The sequence below is a fragment of the Felis catus genome, chromosome B1 (genome assembly GCF_018350175.1).
Source record: "Felis catus isolate Fca126 chromosome B1, F.catus_Fca126_mat1.0, whole genome shotgun sequence".
Lineage (NCBI taxonomy): Eukaryota > Metazoa > Chordata > Mammalia > Carnivora > Felidae > Felis > Felis catus.
The window spans coordinates 173,385,636-173,406,548 of record NC_058371.1 but is presented as its reverse complement, the minus strand read 5'-3'; the positions used below and the strand labels follow the sequence as shown (position 1 = coordinate 173,406,548).

The 20,913-nt window shown below is 48.0% G+C and overlaps 1 protein-coding gene across 8 annotated transcripts in view; it reads left to right on the top strand.

Annotated features, from left to right (window-relative positions):
• The window catches only part of TBC1D1 (TBC1 domain family member 1), a 226,575-nt gene that overhangs the window by 187,019 nt on the left and 18,643 nt on the right, over positions 1-20,913 (top strand). For all 8 annotated transcript variants that reach the window (XM_023253205.2, XM_023253207.2, XM_023253206.2 and 5 more), the window contains 2 exons: positions 5,159-5,317; positions 19,457-19,701. In XM_023253205.2, coding sequence (XP_023108973.2) covers positions 5,159-5,317; positions 19,457-19,701 — 404 coding nt within the window. The remainder of the gene's footprint in view (positions 1-5,158; positions 5,318-19,456; positions 19,702-20,913) is intronic.

Genomic DNA, 20,913 nt, shown 5'->3' with positions numbered 1-20,913 from the left:
GCACACTGCACATCCCTGCTACCCTGGAGGGCCCGGGTGGGTAGGCGGTGTTTGTGGGTTTTTAGTGTGGTGTACTGACAGCGTGCCAGTCCACACTGCTACTGGCCTAAGAATAGGACTTGGGACTAAACATTTAGAAACTTTTCCAGTAATTTGACAAGGGTGATCAAAAAAAAAAAAAAAAAAAAAAGTGGACTTGTCTTTTATCAGTCTTTTTTTTCTGTTTCATTTTTATATAAATTCATTTTTACTGTATTTTATAAAAGTATCAGCAGTGGATTGGAACATTTTAAAAGAAAACAAAAACTGGTTCTTCACAAATCGTTTGAGTAGCTCCATTTTGCAGCTTAACTTTGATGATTATTAGTGTTCAAGTTAAACAACCATTTCTTTTAAATAAATGTATATTAGCATCTGCTGGCAAGATCAGAGACCTTTGGAGTCTAATTTTAGTGGTTATCAAGTTCTGGTCAGTTTAGTCAAGAATAACCAAGAATTCAGACAAAGCAGTTCAAATATGTATGAAGCTTAGTTTTCTTCTGTGGACTTTGTTAGCAGCTCAGCGGAAGAAGTTACACAGTGTTACTTATCTCAAGAGAGTGAGTGGGCCAAAGCATTTACTCCTACTGTAGTCTGTGGGCATTATTTAACCTTTATCTGAGCTTGACTGTGTCACTTTCAGTAATAATATGTAGTGACTGCTAGTTACAACTTTCCCCTTTCTATGGATAAGGAAACATGACTCTGTTGTAATGGGCCCAGGGCCTGTTCACACACCCATCTCCTGGAGTTCTCACCACCACACAGCACTACCTGTGGTTGGACCTGCCTCGGCAGTGCTCTCCTCAGAGAGCAGAAGTGTGGCAGGTGATGAGGACTCAGACTCTTAATTGGCCAGCGGCTTCCCATGTGACCTTTGGCAGGTATCCTCGCCCTCTTGGGCTCCAGCCTTCTGGCAGCTAGAGTGAGAGGCATAGACCCTGCAGAGGGTCTCACAACTCTCTTCCAGTTCTCACGTTCTTTTGCCCCTAGTGATTGCTGGAGGCTTACCATTGCACCAAGGGGCCCCAGATTGCCATTTGGAAAAGGGAGAAAGCAGAGAAAAGAAGGACTCTGTTCTTTCCCTTTTCACTATTGACTATATGATGGTCTTCAGGTGGCTTTGCTTGTACAAAAGGTAAATCGCATGGGTCTGTAACAGCTGTTCTGAATGTTTGAGTTTCTTAGAAACCGGCACCTGGAGATACTGGTTTTCGTTATGTATTTGACAAGAGGGAACTGATGGAAACACTCCAGGCATCTGGAACCTGTGTAGTGAACTTTGGGATAGGTGATTATACAGTTTGTAAACTGAGATGAGCTGAGGCTAACCCTCTTGTGTCCACTGACATGGTCATATCATACCTTCTGTGGCGGAAACTCTATTTCTTACTGCACAAGGGGCTTTTTCAGTTATTCGGCTGGTTTTAACACATAAGATGTAATGACTGCAAACAAATGCCCACAGTCCATCTTGTAGCTCAGAATAAAAAACGAGATTAAGGGGGGGGGGGTCAGAACCACCCCTTTGGCCTCTTAGGTAGAGGCCAAGTTACTACAGAGACTTTGAAAGAGAAGATAGTCCCTGTGTGGGTGATGAGGCCCTTCCTCTTAATGGTCTGAGGACCCCTAAGTGATGGAAAAAGGGATTTATAAGCCTTCCAAGTTAAAATTGGATCAGAGCAACAGGATTAGTGTGTCAGCTTAGGAGAAGGAAGAATAATTCTGTAGAGCTTTAAATAACTCAAAGCTTAGTTTGGGTTTAAATGATTTCACTGAAGATAGCAAGGTAGAGCTTTGTGAACCGGAGTATACTTTTCTAGGATTGAGATTGCGAAGAGGGCACCTCAGCAGTTGGCGGTTCAAGGCCAGATGCAAACACTGCTTACCTGTGATCCAGCAATGCCACATGTAGAAACCTGTTCTAGAAATTAACCAGTCAAAAATGTACTGCAGTAGGAAGAATGCATATTATGGCGTTGTGTAGCCAGTAGCTAAAACAGAACCAGAAACTCCTGCCATGTGACTGCCCTTTGCCATAGTCCTCAAAAATGACACAGTAGATTTGTATTTACTGGTGTAAGAGATGTGTGAGATAAGTAAATGAAAAAAAATACTGTATGGTCTCATGTACAGTTGTATATTTCTGTATGCACATAGTGTGTGACACATGCATGACACAATTGCACATATCCGAGTAATAGGATGACCATACATCCGGTTTACCTGGCACAGCCCTGGTTTACAGCTTGTCCCAGGGAAATAATAAATAGCCTTTCTCTCTGCTTTCAAATGCTTCCTGCTTTGGCGTGGTGAATTATGTGTTCACTCTAGTTATGAGTGAGTGGTTTTTCACTTTCTTTATACCTTTTGCATTTTTAGAAGGGCTTTTTTTTTTTAAGTGGTGAGCACAAATTACTCTTGAAGTCAGTAAAAATAAAAAGGTGTTTATATTCAGGGGGAGAGTGGCCTCCTGTCCACCCGGAACCCTGCCTGCAGGCCCAGGGTACGAGTGGAGGCAAAACTGAGCATGGGGAAGGCTGTTCCAGTCCTGCTCAGCAAAAACATTGGCTCCAATTCGCATGACTCTTTGTTTTTAAATCACAAAACCTAAGCTCTCTTAAATACGAGAATATGTGGTACTGTCCAATGACACAAGCGATATTCTCTTCTTCCAAAAAATAAATGTCTGATAAGATAATGGGAATGATTTAGTAATAAGAGGAAATTGGTTATCTCATACCTTGGGAAAATATCCCAGTTTGAAAATAATAGTTTGTGAAAAAGCCCCACTATAAATCACTTAACATGGTGACTGTTTTTCAGGCCACATTTACTTCTATTATAGTTTGAAATGTTAAGGGCTTGTGTACGTGTGTGTACACACACACACACACACACACACACACACACGCACACACAATGATATTCTTCGAAGCAGGGAGAGAGGAATGCAGTAATCTAAAAAGGCAGATGTCAGGGTGTGTTAGTTTCCTGTTGCTTCCGTAACAAATTATTACAAAATTGATGGCTAAAACAGAAATTTTCTTCTCACACTCCTGGAGGCTAGAAGTCTGGGGTCAGGGTGTGGGCAGGGACGCACTGGGCATCCCTTGGCTTGTGGCTGCGTCACTGTGCTGTCTCCATGATCACATTGCCTGCTCTTCTCGTCTTCTCTGTGTCTCTTGTAATGACACACGTCATTGGATAGAGGGCCCACTTGCATCATAAGGATGCTGATCTCATTTTCAGACCTTAATTATGTCTACAAAGACTCTTTTTCCAAATCATGTTCACAGGTTCCAGGGGTTAGAATGCAGACACACATCTTTGGGGGCCACCATTCAACCCACTACACAGGATCATGAGATTAATGCCAAGACCAGCATTTAGAGAGGGTGTGAGTTGTGGTCACAGTGAAGTGTGGCCCTGTATTTCTCCCACAGGCTCGCCTTTTTTGTTTTCTTTTACAACTGGGCTGTGTAAGGGAAAAGTCAAATTGCTTACCGTACCCAGGATATTTCTAGGAGATGGCTGAGTGATTGTTCTAAATAGTTCCTTGTGGATCTGGTAATAAATGAAATTGACCACTATCTGGTTCAGATCCACAAATGATGATTTCATTATTAACCACCAGGCAAGAACACAAAATATATGTTCTCTGGTCCCCACCCGAGTAGCAGCTTGCTGACTGCTCTGACAGAGACGACAGTCCCTCCCTCTGCTCTGCTCCTACCCAGCTGGGTGATCTCGGCTGAGGGACCTGTTCCTGTGGGCTTCAGCTTGTCTTTACCAGGAAGGGTCATCATCCAGTGTCCCTCAGTGGGTCGTGGGGACGACGACGACGCAGTACTTAGGATGGCGACAGCACCTGGCAACCTCGTGCTGGTCTAACCTGCCGCTGCTGTCTTGCCAAGGGTACAGACTTCCGTCCGATGTGGCCAGTGGAAAACCAGGAAAACTGTCTTCCTGGGCAGACGCTCTGATGAGCAGGAAAGTGTTCAAAGCGGTCCCATTTTTTCGTGGAAGGAAGGAGACCTCAGTCCCTCAATCAGAGGCTCCTTTTCTCTCCAGAGGACTCCTGTCAGAGACGAGACAGATCTGGTGTCTTACTCTGCAGGCTCCCTTGTCTCCCCATTTCTACATTCGGGCCTTGTAACAGCTTAATGGTGAACCAAAAAGTTCTGAATCAAAACCGTCAATATTCCTGCAAAGTTTGCCTTAAATGACGTCATTGGCTTTAAGAGAACTTCTCCTAGTTTCAGAGGACATTTTTAATCACGTTGCGTAGTCAAATCAGTTGTACTGAAAACGTGGAATAGAGGCTCTCGGGTGGCTTTTCTTGTTTTCCCGTCCCAGTTGAATGCTGCCCGAGGCACGTTTGTGTGGACGGCGGCCAGTCCGGCCTCTTGTCCCTTTCTTAGCCCACCTTGTAGACGGTGTCTAATCTGTATTCCCCAATTAGGCTGCCCCCTCCCCAGCTCAAAAACATTCCGGGGTTCCCCAGAGCTGCCACATAAAGTGCAGGTAGCTTGCCTTTTACTTCGCCTCTAATAAATCCCTTCCCCCTTCCCACTGCCACCTGCCCCCACCACACATGCGTCCTGCACCTGAGGCAGAGAAACACGGAGAGTTTTCTTCCTCCGACGTGTCTTCTCTCTCCCTTACCCTTCCCACAGTCTTACATCTTGGCACAAGTGAAGGATTCTGTGAAATCTTGCCATCCTTCGTCTGAACCCTCGTATGAGACAACCTTTTGCATTGTAGTTTTACACGCCTGGGAGTCTTTCCCTCGAACATTAATTGGCACCAGATGGGGGCTTGTATTCATCAGCTTATCCACCCCCCCCCCCAAGTGTAGCACAGTCCGAACATCATATATATTTGAAAGCCGTAAGGAAAGTGCGAGGGGCCAGCAGAGGGGTGGGGAGGACGGGGGTGTGGAGGAAGGAAGGAAGGGGAGCAGGTAGGACAAAATTTTAGTTGTTTCCTTTCCCTTTCGACACTGCTAATTCGTATGAAACAAGAGGTTGTCAGTGGAGTGAAACCTAACTCATTTTTATTATTATGTCATACTCTGAGCATAAAATCTCTCTGTTTCCTGCCCCTTCTCCTGAAGGTGTGCCACGTCATCACCGGGGGGAGATCTGGAAATTCCTAGCAGAGCAGCACCACCTCAAACACCAGTTTCCCAGTAAGCAGCAGCCAAAGGACACGCCATACAAAGAACTCTTGAAACGGCTCACCTCCCAACAGCACGCGATTCTTATTGACCTCGGTAAGTCTGCATTTGGTTCGACACGAAAATGGAAGGTCCACTCACTTGAAAAGTCTGGAGAGACTGTCTGAGTTATTTAGTGATCCGCCTTTAGGTTTAGCAATCAAAATTTACTGCTGAGACGTTCAATTGGAAAATCCCTGGAGTAATCACAGCTGCCTGGAGTCATGTACTTGAAAGTGTATAAAAAGTGTCTCTCTCTGTTGTTGACTCCACTCCGCACGAAGGCTCTGCTCGTGATCATCGTTCAGTTCAGTAATTCAGATACTGATAGGCAGTTTTATCGTCAACCGAAGGAACGTCCTGGAAAACAGAAGTGTCCATACCAAGGCTTGGTCTAATCACAGGAGCCTCCCCCTGGTCTTTACTAATTACAAACAGCACTTACGAGAAAAATTGTGGAAAGCAGTTTGTGGGTGGGTTGTGGGCCATTTTGTTTTGGAAACGGGGTGGCACCTGGTCTCTTGAACAGTGTTAAAAATGCTAAGACGGACACAGTGTATTGGCTGTATCCGCAGGTGCCCCGGTGAAGGAGTCGTGGAATTGGGATGTAGCTGTGGTATATGAAAGGGCCCCTGACCTGTCCGTGGCCGTGGGTGCAGGTGGGGTGCATCCTCTTCTGGCCCCACGTGGCAGGAGCTCGGCCCTGTGGCTTTTAGAGGACATGGTCCTGCTTCCAGAACGTCCATCCCGGCTGCTGCTGCCACCAAGGGCGCCCGAGGGTCCGTCTGTGCTTTGGGCCCCGCAGTGGCCGTGCAGCAGTCGGGAGGCAAGGATATTTCCCAGTAATCTGGGGTGTGATCTAGATCAGACAGCATCGAGTCTTATCTGTCTGGCCACAGAGCAGATTAAAAGGTCAACTGCATAAAAGTTCTTCATTAGGTCCGAGCTCAGATGTCACCCCTGAGAAACTGTGCCTTCAGACGACGAGGTGCTGCTGCTAAGCCTCTCTGTCCCGCTCCATGATACTTACACATTCATTATTGTTCCAATTACCATTGTTACTTAAAGCTACTATGTAACTTTACCTTGAGCCAAATGCTGTGTAAAGTTACTTAACTCGCCTTCTTTAGTTTTCACACCAGGACCAGCTACCTATTGTTCTATCTCTGTTGAGAGTTGAGAAGATTGAAACACTGAGAGACCTTAAGTAACTTGCTTAAAGTAACACAGCTGGTGTGCTGCTGAGCAGTGTGGCTGCAGGGCCTGTGCCCTCTACCCCTCCCTCCCCAGCCAGTGTCCTCAGTGAATGGGCAGCGCCTTCCTACTGCCCTTCTCTGTCTAATGCCGTGCTCTGTGGGCTGGACTGGGGCTGATGTACCTTCCTACCCCCAGCTCCTGGGACAGAGCCTGTCACGTAGTAGGTGCTGAGAAGTCTGAGCTGCTGAACAGGAGCCACCACACTGGCATGCCACTCTCACATGACCCCCGTAACGGCCCTGGGAAATGGGCCCCGTATCCTCTTAAGAAATGAGGAAACTGAGGCACAGAGAGGTCCGCTCTTGACCACAGACACACAGTTAACTGACAGGACCTCACCCCGCTGTGGCTGTGTGCCACAGTAAGGCCCCTCTGTCCTGAGGCCCTCTGAGCCCAGGATCCCCATGTGTTCCCGTGGAAATGGCTGGCCGGGTGAAGGGTGATGCTGACGGACCATGATGACTCCGTGGGGACAGTGTACAAGGCGTGGGGCTGGAGCCCGTTTGGCCCACTGACCCCAAGGAAAGCAGTTTCGTGACCTGGCAGCTGTGTTTGCTGATGTGATGAGTAACAGAAAAATGACACTGTGTTCCTATCACGTGAAATGAAGTGAAAAATAAATCGAGAGTAGGAGGTGGAAGGGGGTGGGAGGCACAGCCGTTTTCTGCATCTGCCCCCCACTCCACGGTGGGGTGGGAGGAGGAGGCAGGACCATGTTCTCCCTTCTTCAGTAAAGATGTTCCCTTCTCTGTCTCCTGGTGCTCTCCTGTACTCACTTTTCTGCAGATGGGAAAGAGAAGGCCAGGTCAGCTCAAGGGCCTGGGGTGGGGGTGCCGCCCCTGCTGTGAGCCCACTGCAGCCTGTCCTCCGGTCATCACTGGGCTCGTGAGAGTTGAGACGCTGCCTTTTCTCGTTCACGGGCAGGGCCAGGCTGCACTCACATCCTCTGGTCCCTGCCTGTCTCCCAGCACCCCCTCGCACCCCCAGAGGCCGGCTGCAGCCACCCTCCCCGACCGCACTGGTTGCCTCTCCGCCTCACCTCTTTCCCAGTCCTGGCCTGGCCTCTACTGCGGGCCCTCCGAATGCACGCCCGAGGCCTGAAAAAGCTCTTTCCAGCAGTGCGTCTTCAAGAAACCTCTGTGCTTGTCTCCGGGTTTTATCCAGGGAGCCTTCCAGAGCCAGACTGCTCTCCTGACTTGAGCTGGGAAGACCACCCAGCGGTGGGCCCCGGCGTGCAGCCCACGGGCTCTGCTCAGTCGGGTTTCAGGGAGCGCTCACGTGGGAGTTCTAGCAGACTTTGCCACTGCTTCTCCCTCACTCCTCACCAAGGGGCAGCGTGTGCCCACCTAGTTGTTTAGTCTATACTCTCTATTTAGTCTGCACTGTGGCTAACGCGAGGCCTAGTAAAGGTGTGCGGTGCTGCCCCAAAACAAATCCGTATTTCAGTTTTTCCTGGAAGGCGGCATCTTTATCCTGGCCACAACAGAATGCCTGTTGATTGGGGTATTTTGGAACTTCATGGGTTTTTGTTTTCCTGCCGCTTGCTTTATTTTCTGAAATGGGCTGCTAATGTAACCAGATTTTTATAAGATTTTTCCCTGCAAAGAGTAAGAATAATAGGTAGTCAGGCAGTTTCATAGTTTATAAAACATATTGCTTAACCTTGTCGGGTTTCAACTTTACACAACCCTATGTGAATGTGGACACATATTATTTCCACTTTAGAGATGATAAACGAAGCCCAGAGAGGTAGTGTGCTTTGTCCCAGTTACAAGCTGCTCGGAAGAAAGTTCTGGAACCTAGGTCATCTTAGTGTCTGTATCGTGTCCCTTCCAGGACACTCTGTAGCTTCTGTCTTTCTTGGATCTGCCTCCCACCTGCCAACACAGCTTCCCCACCTTAGGGATGACCACACCCAGCCCAGGGAAAATAGAGCAGAGGATGCTTAGCGAATCATTCTTAGTTCAGGAACCTGCCCCAGCCTCTTAAGCCTGGTTCCACCTACAGTAATTCATGCTGCCCCCAGGTAATTGCAGCTTTTCTCTTCTCTGGCTCTCCCTACTGAGTAGACCACATGACAACCAACATCCTGCCTTCTGGCTGTGCCTCTCACTCTGGTCACAGCCACACTTAAAAGCTGCCGGTGACAGTGAGCAGCTAGCTGGAGACCCCCTTCACGCTCCCTTCCTCGGTCTTCTACCATTTCAGGGCTCCTGTCCCTGGCATCCCAGCCTGGATACCTTTCAGCACTCAGAACGTGCACCTACGAGGCTCTCCATCCTCTCCCCTGATAGGAGGGATTTAGCCAGAACAAAATGTGAACAGGTAATCCGAGAACACAGATAGAAACTGCTCCTGATCCTCCCCCACATCAATTACTTGTTTTATTAATCTGTGTTCTATAGGTTAGTAAAGCGGTGGCATAGCTTATATACTCCACAGAGGTCTAGTGAGTCTTTGGTGACCAGTAATAGTATTTTTGAGGGACTTCGAGTCTTTTTTTTTTTTTTTGAGAGAGAGAGAGAGAGAGAGAGAGAGAGAGAGAGAGAGAATATCCCAAGCCGTCTCCATGCTCTCAGCACAGAGCCCAACATGGGGCTCAGTCCCACCAACCATGAGATCATGACCTGAGCTGAAATCAAGAGTCAGACGCTTAACCAACTGAGCCACCCAGGTGCCCCTGATGGACTTCCAGAGACCCTTCATCAGTGACACCTACACGGGGTTAGCCATACCCGCGCTGCAGCGAGAGGCAAAGCAGGTATCCACGGACATGGTGGGGTCCACGATCCAGCATGGGAGCTGGCGTACTGATTTTTGCTTCCACTTAACATATTGTAACCAAAGGTGTAAAGCCTGCCTGGTATCTTGAAGAAAAGGAGCTGTAATCCAAGTGTTATAAAAAAGAATTTTCTCCTTGCTTTTTTAGAATCCATAAAAGATGAGGAGGAGAAGAGCCTCCAGAGTGAAGGATGAGCCGAGAGTGTTTAAGAAGACTAAATATAGAAGGGCAGACAGGGTTTTCCCTTCTCCCTCCCTGTTTGGTATTTGCCTCACTTGGCCATGCCACAAAAACTGAGTGCTGTGCGCTTTGGGTAGGAGATGGGGTTGTTCGTTAGCAGAGGATGGGTGCTGGTAGCCGTTTCATTTTTGGGTTGAAGTCCTGTGTGAGAAGCTAAAAAGCGTTAATGGCAAAACCCAGAAAAGTAGCTAGAATTTGTTGCATAGCAGTCTTGCTATGTAACACTCCTCTGTGTCCAGTTGGGGACTTGGGCAGGATGGAGGTCAGATGAACAGTCACAGCTCAACAGTCACAGCACCAACGGCTACATGCATAATTTCAGCAGGTCTGTCCTTGGCTCTGGTATTATCAAGACCACATTATGGGAACGTATTGATCCCCGAAATAGCATATTGATCACTCTTGAACCTCAGAGTGACAGGACTAAATGTGGATGTGATACAGCGGGGTGGCTTCATGTCTCCCTCTATTCTTCAAGCCAGTCACCGGTGTGCTGGCAAACAGCTCCCCCAAGCCCCTCAAAAGGAGGCCTGATGATAGAATATGCAGATTTCCACAGTGTAAATGGGCTAATTTTAAGCCACCCACTTGAGGTCACTGATTGTGGAATTTAGCAGAGATGTGCACAGACACGGGAGGAGCCAGTTCCAACGGTCACTGGACCCAGCCAAATGTTTCCTAAAAATAATCTGCATACAGAAGATGCACTCTGTATGCACTCTCCCCACTCTGCCCCCGTGTCATTCAGCAGTCATTCCACAGATGCTTCTTGAGCACCTGGTACATTCCATGCCTTCTCAGAAAGACACATTCTAGCGGGGAAGACCAACACGAAACAACCGATGACCAAATTATTTCATTAAAATTGTGAGGAGTTGCGGAGAGCATATCTTTTCTCCAGTATTTCTCAAATTCGGCTCAGAGCTAAAACGCGACCATTTCAGAAGACCTTGGGATCACAGCTGTCATCAGGGAAGGAGCCTTGGAGATCATTCAGTTGTTAGGGTTACTGTTCCTTGTGCAGATGAGGAAGCTGAGAGGCAGAGAGTCACATCAGAGTGCTGGTTTGCCAGTACCACCCCCTGGAGACGCAGGAGTCACCAGGTCCCTCGTGGAAGCAGCAAAGAAAGAAACTTGTTTGTCAATTGCAGACCGAATAACTTTGCAGGTGGCCTGGTGTGTGAGAGACCACTGGCCTCCCGTAGCAGCTGCAGCGAAGTAAACCAATGCTGAGGGGCTCATGGGTCTCCCCAGGATTAAGTCAAGTGGGCTGTGGAGAGACTCGGGCAGGACACTCTTGACACTGGAATGGTATTTCTCCCGGAACCAGGCACGGGTCACCTGAGGATCCCTTGAAGGCCTTGTGAGAAACACACATTCCTGAGGTCACCGTCCCCGATGGGCCACTGAAGAAGACTTTTCTAGATGAGGGCTGGGAGTGTGCATGTTTACAAGTGCTTGGGTGATTCAGATGTCATTAGTGTTTGGAAACTGCTGGGAGAAAGCCCATCTTCACCCTCAAAGTGACAGAGAAGGAAAGATTCATCCTGGAAAACCATCCCTTAGCAGGGTCAACACTTAGACTGTTGAGCACTATGTGAACTTAAGTTGTAGGTCATTTAGAAATACGTCTGAATTGTGGGTCTCCTTCCAGGTCTTTGCAGCACGCGTCACCACATAGATGTATGAGACACAAAATCATTCCATGTCTTTTTAATACAAATAAGGAGTTTCTTTCTATTCATATTTGACTCTGGCCACTCAGCAGTCTCCTCGCTCTATATGTGAGGGACACCCTGCCCTAGAGAGAAATCTGAAGGCCTACGTTTCTCTACTTCGTAGCAGATGATAAAATGGTGTTTAAAGAGGCAGGTACCGTAGCCTGATGCATGTGCAGGAAGGAAGGGCTTCACAGTTTTTACCCCGTTTCCCTCAGGGTTGGCAGGAGCAAGGTACTTTTCCCAAGCCGGAGTCTTTCTTTCAGTGCTCAGTATGCTGTTCCTGGGCAGGCGGGTGGGCGGGCAGGTGGGTGGGCGGGCAGGCGGGTGCAGCTTCTACCCTTCTCACTGAGTCAGACCCTTCTTCTAGAATCTGCACAGACTTTGAACAAACATGCATGGTAAGCAGCATTTTACTTGTAGTTAATAATGTGCGTAGTGAGCAGTGAGGTCCAAGGGGCTAAACAAGTCCTGATGTGTGCACTGCCCAAGACTCCAGTCACCAGCGGCAGATTGACATGCAGATTCGTGGTCTTTATAAAATGCAGGGCTCTTTCCTGGCACTGACTTAGTACCTTCTAAATGGGGTTGGAGGGTTGCAGCACTCAGTACCGGATTACGTGAATGCAGATGCAGATTCTCCAGGAACGTTTTGAATCGGCCTGGTCCATTTTCTGTTCACCAGGCTCGCCTCCTCCCTTCCCTCCCTCTCCTGGGTGTGTACTCAAGAGCGTGGGTGAGCTGCAGTGTTCTTTTAAAAGAACCATGATAAACACATACCTATAAACATACCATTATGAACAATGCATTTTCCAAAATAAAAGAAATTTGGAGGCACTGTTTTACTTTTTAACGTCTGGATTAATTAACTGATTCTCATTTTTGTTTCTGCATTCAATCTGTTGCGTTTATGTTGTTTGAAATACATGGAGACAAAGCCAACCTTGCATAGATAGATATAGAGCTGGAAAAGGGAGGAAGGACCACATGGACCCTCGAAAGACCAACCATACATTGAGAACTATTGACCTAGAAACATGTAATGTAGGGAAACAGCGTCCCCCCAAATAGAATTCAGTACATAGACTGCACTACGAAGTCAGATGGGCAGTCCTTCTTCTTGTCCCTTTAGTCAAGAGCTTAAGACCAGAAGCTTGTGACTGTCCCTACTTAGGAGTCGGTGCGGGGGCCTCTCTTGCTGTGCCTAGTCCCAGACGCTGTGAGACAGGAAATGGCATTGGGAATGGCATTGGGAACACTGGGACGTTTGTTGCAGCTCAGTCAGGTTTGTGTGGACAGGTTTCTTGCATAAAGAAAATCAGTGACAGCTTCTGACACTGCAACATGGGAGACTAGACCAGTCTGGGTAATTCCTGAAGATCTGGAAGTTTGGGGCTCACTGGTGTTTTGGTGAATCTAGATGGTGATGCTGTTTATTCCTATTTTTATTTGGAATTGTTATCAGCGTTCAGTTCCACGTGTTGATGAAATTCTAAATTCCATGGAAATCAGTTGCTAGGCCTGTACTTTGCCTCAGAAGTTTGTTAGAACATGAGGTTTTCAAACTTAGATGGAACCTCATAGTCAGTAGAGAAAAAGTTGTGCCTCTACCTTGAAAGAGAAGTTGTGCATTTTTGCTACAGAGCTGTTGTGTGTATGCTTTTTTTTTTTTTTTTCCCCCTCCTGTCTTGGTTGGAAGCTGGGTTTTTGTATGTTTTCCGTGTGGCAGATCTGAGGACCATTGCCCATGCTTGAGCACCATTAATTGCACCCACTTGTGTGGGGCATTGAACGTGTGTGTACTCCCAGCCCCACAAAGTATGCGTTCTGCCCTTTAAAGAAAAGGAAAATGTGTGTCAGACGGGTTTGGTGGTCCATTCCGAGCTACACATGCTGCGGTTGGAATTGTGGGCTACTCCTCTGCACTTGACCACGCTGCTTCGTGGACAGATCCACATAGGAACATTTTCTCTCCATTCATCAGAGCTCATCTGTCATGTTTTATGTAAGACACTCAGCTAAGTTCTACATTGTGGTTGTATTGTTTTGTTTTTTCCTCCACTATTAAAAATGGGAAGGATAACACCTCTTGTTGAGGTTGCATGGGTGAATTAAGACTGAGCCTGAGAACCAAGTTCTGTCCGTCCCGGTCCAAGACGTGCACCCTGCCCCACACACGTGTTACCTTTCCTTTCCTTCCCTTTTTGTGAAGTTTCCGAGGGCCTAAAATAAAACCTCATTGTTCCTCACAAGTGGCCCCTAGCTTTCTACTTCCTACCTGGTCCCTTCTGTATGGGTAATTACCCTGTTTTCACTTTCACAAAAGTGAGTCCTCCAGGGGAACCTGTGTGGCTCAGTCAGTAAGTGTCTGACTCTTGATTTTGGCTCAGGTCATGATTTCACGGTTCATGAGATTGAGCCCCATGTTGTGCTCTTTGCAAATAGTGTGGGGACTGCTTGGGATATATTTTCTCTCTCTCTCTCTCTCTCTCTCTCTCTCTCTCTCTCTCTCTCTCAATAAATAAATAAATAAATAAATAAATAAATAAATAAATAAATAAATAAATAAATAAATTTAAAAACATTTTTAAAAGTGAGTCCTCCGGGGTTGAATAGTGAATAGTGCTTGCTAAGCCAAATTCAAGCATTTGGAAGCAGAAGGGTACTTTCTCTTAAAAATATTCTGTGATGTATTTTCTCACCTAATTTGTTGTAAATTGTGATAGAAATTAACACAGGTCTATAGTCCTAGATCTGTAATTCCAAAACCCAAAAGGCTGATGAAAACCAAAAGTTTTTCTGTAACTCCTTTTTTGGCAGAACGTCATGAGTCCTGGACTCTTTGGAGGCAAAGTTTGACTCAAACTGCCATGAGGCCTTTCACAGACTTTGCTGTTCTCCTTAGTGTGGCTTTGCATTAGTATCGCTGCAGTATCGTAAGTGTGATGACGCTGCGATCCTCAGCCCCGCTTGCTAGAGTTACGTAACGTACAACCGATGTGTCACCTTTCTAAAATTCAGACTCTGAATTGTGAAATGCATTTCCTTCAAGGGTTTTGGTTGAGCGACTGGAGAACTATACTGAGTTGGTTCCATTTATGAGGTTCTCCAAGCTTTATAGGTCCCAATAGGAATTTGCCCCACCCTCTACCCTGTCTGCTCTTCCTGATTAGTTCTTCATTTTGATGACTCACCTGGTTTCCCAGGCTAGAAATGCCGCAGCCTGCTCTCCGCTCTCTCCTCAGTCTAAGCCTGTCCCGAGAGTAAGTCCAGAGTCCAGTGCTGGTCACACTGCCCCACCACTGCTCTCCCGGGTAAGGGCCTGTGACCACTCCCTGGCTCGTGTCCGGGCTGACGTCCTCTGGCCCTTGCCTGCCCTGGGTTGTTTTGCAGGCCGGCTCCTGGAGTTTTCTTTAGCGAGGAATCATGTCTCTGACCCTTCAGTGACCTGCTGACTCCATGGCCCTCACACGGCCCATGGGCTAAGCCTGCTTTCCAAGCCCTTTGCTTACAGGCCCTGCTCTTAACTCTCCCGTCCTCTCTCCTGATGGGCCGACCCCAGACCTGGGGGTCCTGCTTGTGTGATCGCTGCTGCCTGCGTGCTTTCCCCACCGGGCTGCTTGGTTCACACCTGTTTCCCCTGCTTGGTCACTTCCTCCAAACAGCCTTCCTGGACTCCTGGCCTGGGCCTGGGCCAGGCCTCTTGGCTTTCGGGCTCATCTCTATAAACTGTCCTTCTGTGCCTGTCCTTCCAGTGCTCGCTGTCCCCATGCGATGGCAGAGAACCGCTAGTATCTTCAGTCATGTGACATCGTCTCTCTCAGGTGACAGCCTCATGAAGGCAGGGCCACGACCTCCCGTCCTCAGCACCCTGTGTAAGACCTGTGGTCACTGAATATTGACTTTTCTGGATTTATCCCCCCCTTTTTTTCCCCTACCAGACTGTGAGTCTCTTAAGGGCAAAAAAAAAAAAAAAAAAAAAAAAAAAAAAAATGCATCTTTCAGTTCTGTGGCACAGTTCCTGTCCCCAGGAGAGCACCGAGGCTGGGCTGGGGGAAGGATTCTGTTAGCGTGCTCACATGAGGACTTTGGAAAGCCCACATCTAGCTTGCGTGTTCTTTGGTGCACGAAGCAAGCCTAACGTGTGCTGCTGCTTGAACAGACCTTTCCCATGAATAACCGTCGTCGTCAGAACCCAGGCTCGGTGGTCACGTGGGGCATCACGCCCCCGTGGCGGGTATTTATTCGGTGCCAGCTATGTGTGGCGTCACAGCAGGCACGCACACCCTCTTGTGTCTAATCCTCACGGCAGCCCCAGCGAGTGCAGTCACACTCCCTCCTTCCGGGCGAGAAGGGGAGGCTCTCAGGGATCCACCGAGTGCCCAAGGTCACACAGCTGGAACAAATGGAGACAACAGTGCCTGGTACAAGGGACTGTGTGAAAGTGCTGAGTGAGAAGTAAAGCAGAAAACACTAACCGAGTTGGAGGAGCTGGGACTCCCCAGGGGAATGCTTTGCTGAGGCGGCAGAGGACTCGAAGTCTCCATGAAAAAAAGGAAGGCAGGACTTTGGCTGTCCTGGCAGCTCGTGCTGTGAGCTGGGGACGCTGTGCGTGGTAATAGCTATTTTTCCCCGATTCCCATACCTTTTCCTTTGACATCTATGGTGTGAGAACTCTGTCTCCGGAGTTAGGGACCGGAGTTCAGATCCTCGGTTGGCCACTTAATAGCTGGGTGATTTTACTGAAGGGCCTTCACCCACCGCGTTTTTCTCAGTAAAATGCGTGTAATGTTACTGTCTGCGTGGTGGTAAAACGCTCCATGGAGTATTATCATTGTGATGTATGGGCTTCTAAGATAAGTCCTGTCCCCACATAGAGTGTGTGGATGGCTTTTTGAAGTTTCCTAAGTCAGAGACCCACAGTCCAGAGGTGTTTGCATATGTGCTTCAGATGCTATCCAAGTGTGCATCTGAGGGCTTGTTCTTAGCAGAGGAGATGCTACGTGGAAGTTTTTCTTGGTGAAATTGGATAACATTCCAGATCTGTAGTTGATCAGAAAGTGTTCAGGCCTTGCCACCAGCAACTGCGGAGCAGAGCTTAGGGCCAACGCCCTTTGGGTCCTGCGCTCCATGGAGCCTCGGTGTGACACCATTGGTGGCCTGGCTCTGCCGTCAGACTGTCCCGGGACCCTCCTCCAGCTGAACCTTTTCCAAGAGGTGCTTGTTGGAAGCCTGAAGATAGAGCATGAGAAGTTCTCATGTGGTTCTTTTTTTCACGTCAGCGTGCTGATAAAGGTCATGTGTTGGGCGGAATTTGGCCTAAGGTTTGCTTTCTCGTAACATACTGTTTGGTGGCAAAGCTGCGGGGAAGGCGGCTGGAGCAATCCCTGAAGCTTCCTAGGGGGCCGCCTGCCTCAAACAGGGTGTACAGTTTGCAGGGCCCGTTGCGAAATGAAAATGCAGAATCGCATTTAATCCAAAAATTATTAAGAATTTCAAGACAGTGGAACAGCAGAGCATTAAACCCAGCACGAGACCCTTCTAAGCACACAGCCATTGCGATCACACAGGACACAATGCCCGTGAATGCCCTGCCCCAAATCTGATAATTGTTGCGTGCTCTAATTGCCAGAAGTCACTCCCTGGCTTGCTGGGCTCATCTTAGTAGGAGTCTTTGCAAGGATTAAATGAGAAATGTCCACCATTGATAGATGAATGGATAAATACGTGGTATATGTACATGGAATATTATTCAGCGATAAAAAAGACTAGGATCTTGCCATTTACAACATGGATGGACCCAGAGGGTATAATGTTAACTGAGATAAGACAGAGAAAGACAAAGACCACATGCTTTCACTTACATATGGAACCAAAAAAACAAAAATGAGCAAACAAAAAAAAAACCCAGAAACCGACTCATAAATACAAAGACACCAGTGTTTGCTAGAGGCGAGGGGTGTCAGGGTGGGTGAAATAGGTGAAGGGGATTCAGAAGGGGTATAAATGTCCAGTTATGAAACAAGTCACAGAGATGAAAAGTACAGCACAGGAAAGGTAGTCAGTACTGTAATAACGTCGTCTGGTGACTACACTTCCCGTGTTGAATATTGAGTAAGGTACAGAATTGTCAAATCTGTACACCTGAAACTGATATAACACTGTATGTCAACTGTGATCATAAAAGTAAGTTTAAAAATGCCCCCTCTACACACAGGCCATTTAGTGCTGGCTCTCGTTTCTGTGAGGGGTAGCATCTAACACGAGAGGGCAGCCCGACTAGCAGAAGCGCCAGCACGGACAGATTGAAAGGTGACCGATCTTCCCTGGCGTTCCTGCACGTCACATGAGGTCTGTGTGTTCCGCCTCCTGTACCTGTTTGAGACCCAGAGGAGGTTGGAGGGAGGGGTGCATGCTGGGCTGGGGCAGGGGCAGGGGCATGCGCAAGATACGCAGAGGTGGGAAGAGCCCCGTCTGCTTCGAAGCAGGTGGGGGAAACGGAGTGAAGAGCTTCCTGTCTACTTTTGCCCTGATCCCTTTGAGAATCCAGGGGAAGCGATACACTCACGCTGTCAATACAACGGGCACGTGCGTTACTGAGCACTTGCAATACAGCAGCTCCAAACTGAGATGTGCTGTCAGTACAAGGAGTACAACTTGGTTTCAGAGGCTTCGTATGAAAAAAAGGAATGCAGAATGTCTCAGTCATTTGTGTATTGATTACCTGTTGAAATAACATTTGTTTATGTTGGGTTAAACAAACAGTCTTAAAATTAATTTTACCTGTTGCTTTTTAATATGGCTGAAGGAAAAATTTTAATTACATGTGTGCCTGTCACCACAGTTGTTACATGCTGTAGACTAGGAAAATGCACAGGAGGCATAGTACACCCTCTCATGCTCTCACACACACTTGCAGGGCTGCGCGCAGCCCAGGGAGGTTCAGAGCCTCCGAACACCCTCTCCCTGCTCCCCGGCCATGCCCTGGAGTAGAGGATGAGGCAGGGAGAGTAGGTGAGGAGGTGTGCAGAGCTCCCAGGCTGGGGGGGTAGGATTTGTTCTTTGAGCACTGGGGGCTATTGATTGCTTCCCAGCAGTGGGAGGTGACGTGTTCCGGGTGTGTTTGGGGACGATTTGTTGGGGGAAGAGGTAGAGCAGGCACTGAATGAATGCAGGACAAGAGATCAGGAAAGTAGTTAGGCCGCGGCTGTCCTCTTAAGTCAAGTTCAGACAACCCGATCTGGATTAGTTAAGTGCTTTCTCATGAGCCTGAGGAAGAACACATAAATGCATCCTCCCTTTGCTGAGGCTAAATAAGGTGAACAATGAACTTGTGGCCTAGGTGCACCTTCTGCCTTTACTGATCCAGACGAGGCTGTAATTCTCACCTGGGTCCAAGGTCGGCCCTCGGCTTGGCTCTAGACTTGGCTCTAGACGTTTCCTCTCTCAAGCAAGTACTTTTCTCCCTGGGGGCACATTTCCCTGTCATGCGCATTCCAGAAGGAGGGTGGTGAGGTGGTATTTGACAGGTATCAGCCACAAAAGCCTACGGGACAAAAGAAGTCCTTAAACCTTATCTGAATACCAGCTTTTTATGAAAATAATCAGGATGTTGAGGGTTTGGGTTGTTTTTTTGTTTTTTTTTTTTTCTTTTTCTTTCTGGAAGGTAACTGTTTTGTGTAAAAGAAAACACCTGCTGCTTCTCGGTCTGTTTCAAAGCGCTGCTTGTGGTTTAAGAGTACAGAAATATGCATGTGGCGTGAAGCATTTGCAGGCAGAACATGGAAAAGCTGGTCGGGGCGTGTCCATAGAAAGGCGAGGCCTGTGGCTGCAGGTGGGTGAGGTGGGACAAGCTGGTAACAGAGCCACAGCTGTCCCCTCCTCGTGAGAGTAGAGGTACGTTCAGAGGATCGACAGTTTTCTTTTTGTTGTACATTGAAATCCAGATAACTGCAGGACCAAAGGTGGTTCTCATTTCTTTCACCGGAAGCACCGTCAAAGAAGGCACGGATCATTGCCGATTTTTTAATTGCTAACGTTACTCTAAGAGCAACCACCTACTCTTGTTGACAGAGCTGGTTTGTAATCCACCTTCCAAAGATCTGTTAAGCACATCGGATTTCTGGTTCAATAAGCTTGCTTTCTTTTCTTTCTTTTCTTTTTGTTGATTATTATAACTAACGTGTGTTATTTTTGCAGGGCGAACCTTTCCAACACATCCCTACTTCTCGGCGCAGCTGGGGGCGGGCCAGCTCTCACTTTACAACATTCTGAAGGCCTACTCGCTTCTCGACCAGGAAGTGGGGTACTGCCAGGGTCTCAGCTTTGTAGCGGGCATCTTGCTGCTTCACATGGGTGAGGAAGAGGCATTTCACATGCTCAAGTTCCTGATGTTTGAAATGGGACTGCGGAAACAGTACCGGCCGGACATGATTATTTTACAGGTAGAGAGCGCTCCTTATGCGTATGCCGGAGACAAATGCCAAAAATGTTTACGATCCCTTTCCGGGTCTCTGTGAGGAACTTTCCCCACCGTCCATTAACACCGGAGTAGCTGTCGTTGCCGGCCACTGCCCGTGTGCTAGGCGTTTCATATTGCCCTTCTCCCCTCAGCAGCCCTCAGGGAGACGCTATTCATCAGCTCAATTTATAGATGGGAAGACTGAGGCTCAGGTTACCCAGCTAGCGAGTGGCGGAGTTGGGGTTTAAAGCCGGCCCTGTCTGACTCCGGGCCCTCCCTTTACCCTCCATCACACCCCCTTCGGGGGATCTGATTTCTGCCTCCCACTGTGTCAGCCACTTCCTCTGCCAGGGATCCCCCTCAGCACACCCAGGCTTCAGCTCAAATACCGAATCCTGCTAGAAGCTCTTCCTGACCACCTGATGTCGTGTCCCGCACTTCATCCCTCCCCAGGCACGTGTACCGTGTTATGCCGCCTCGTTTCTTTTGCCATGAAACACTCTCTGCCTGAAAGTATCTATCTTGTTTCCTTACTTGTTGACCTGTGTATCTTCTGACTTCTCTTAAAACATACCATGAGAAGGGAGGGATCTTACCTGTCTTGGAGCTTCATCCCTAGTTCCTAGAACAGTGCCTGGGATGAAGTAGGCACCCGGTCGGTATTTGTTGAATGGACAAGTGGCAGGGGGCAGGCCAGAGCAAAAGAAAACCAAACAGCGGTGTGTGTGAGTGCTGCCACTGCAACCTTTCAGAGGCAGGGAGAGCTCCGGGCCCTGCTGCGGGACTATTCCAAAACGTTGGAGCACATGCATACACGTTCACTTACCAGCAAGTTCTCGGATATCAGAGCCTTAGAAAGTATTTTTTGGACAGGATACGTGAGAGCCAAGGACTCTTTGAGAGCACCAAATTGGGTGCTTAAAAATGCTTTCGCCTCCACCTGTGAATACGAACCACGTGAACATAAAATCCCCACAAAACAAAGCTATTTCACTAAAAAATTTGGACCCACAGGAGACTGCCCACAGCTACAGTCAGGTTCTTTCTGTGTGCTCCCCATTAGCTTCAATATAGGCGCATCTCCCATCTGAGAGAGCAGAATTTTCAAGTTAATTTAGCATTGTAGCACACGGCCATCTTTGGGCTGGGGGCCTTAGTAACTCGATTCCTTTCGATCCAAAAAAGCCACAGCTAC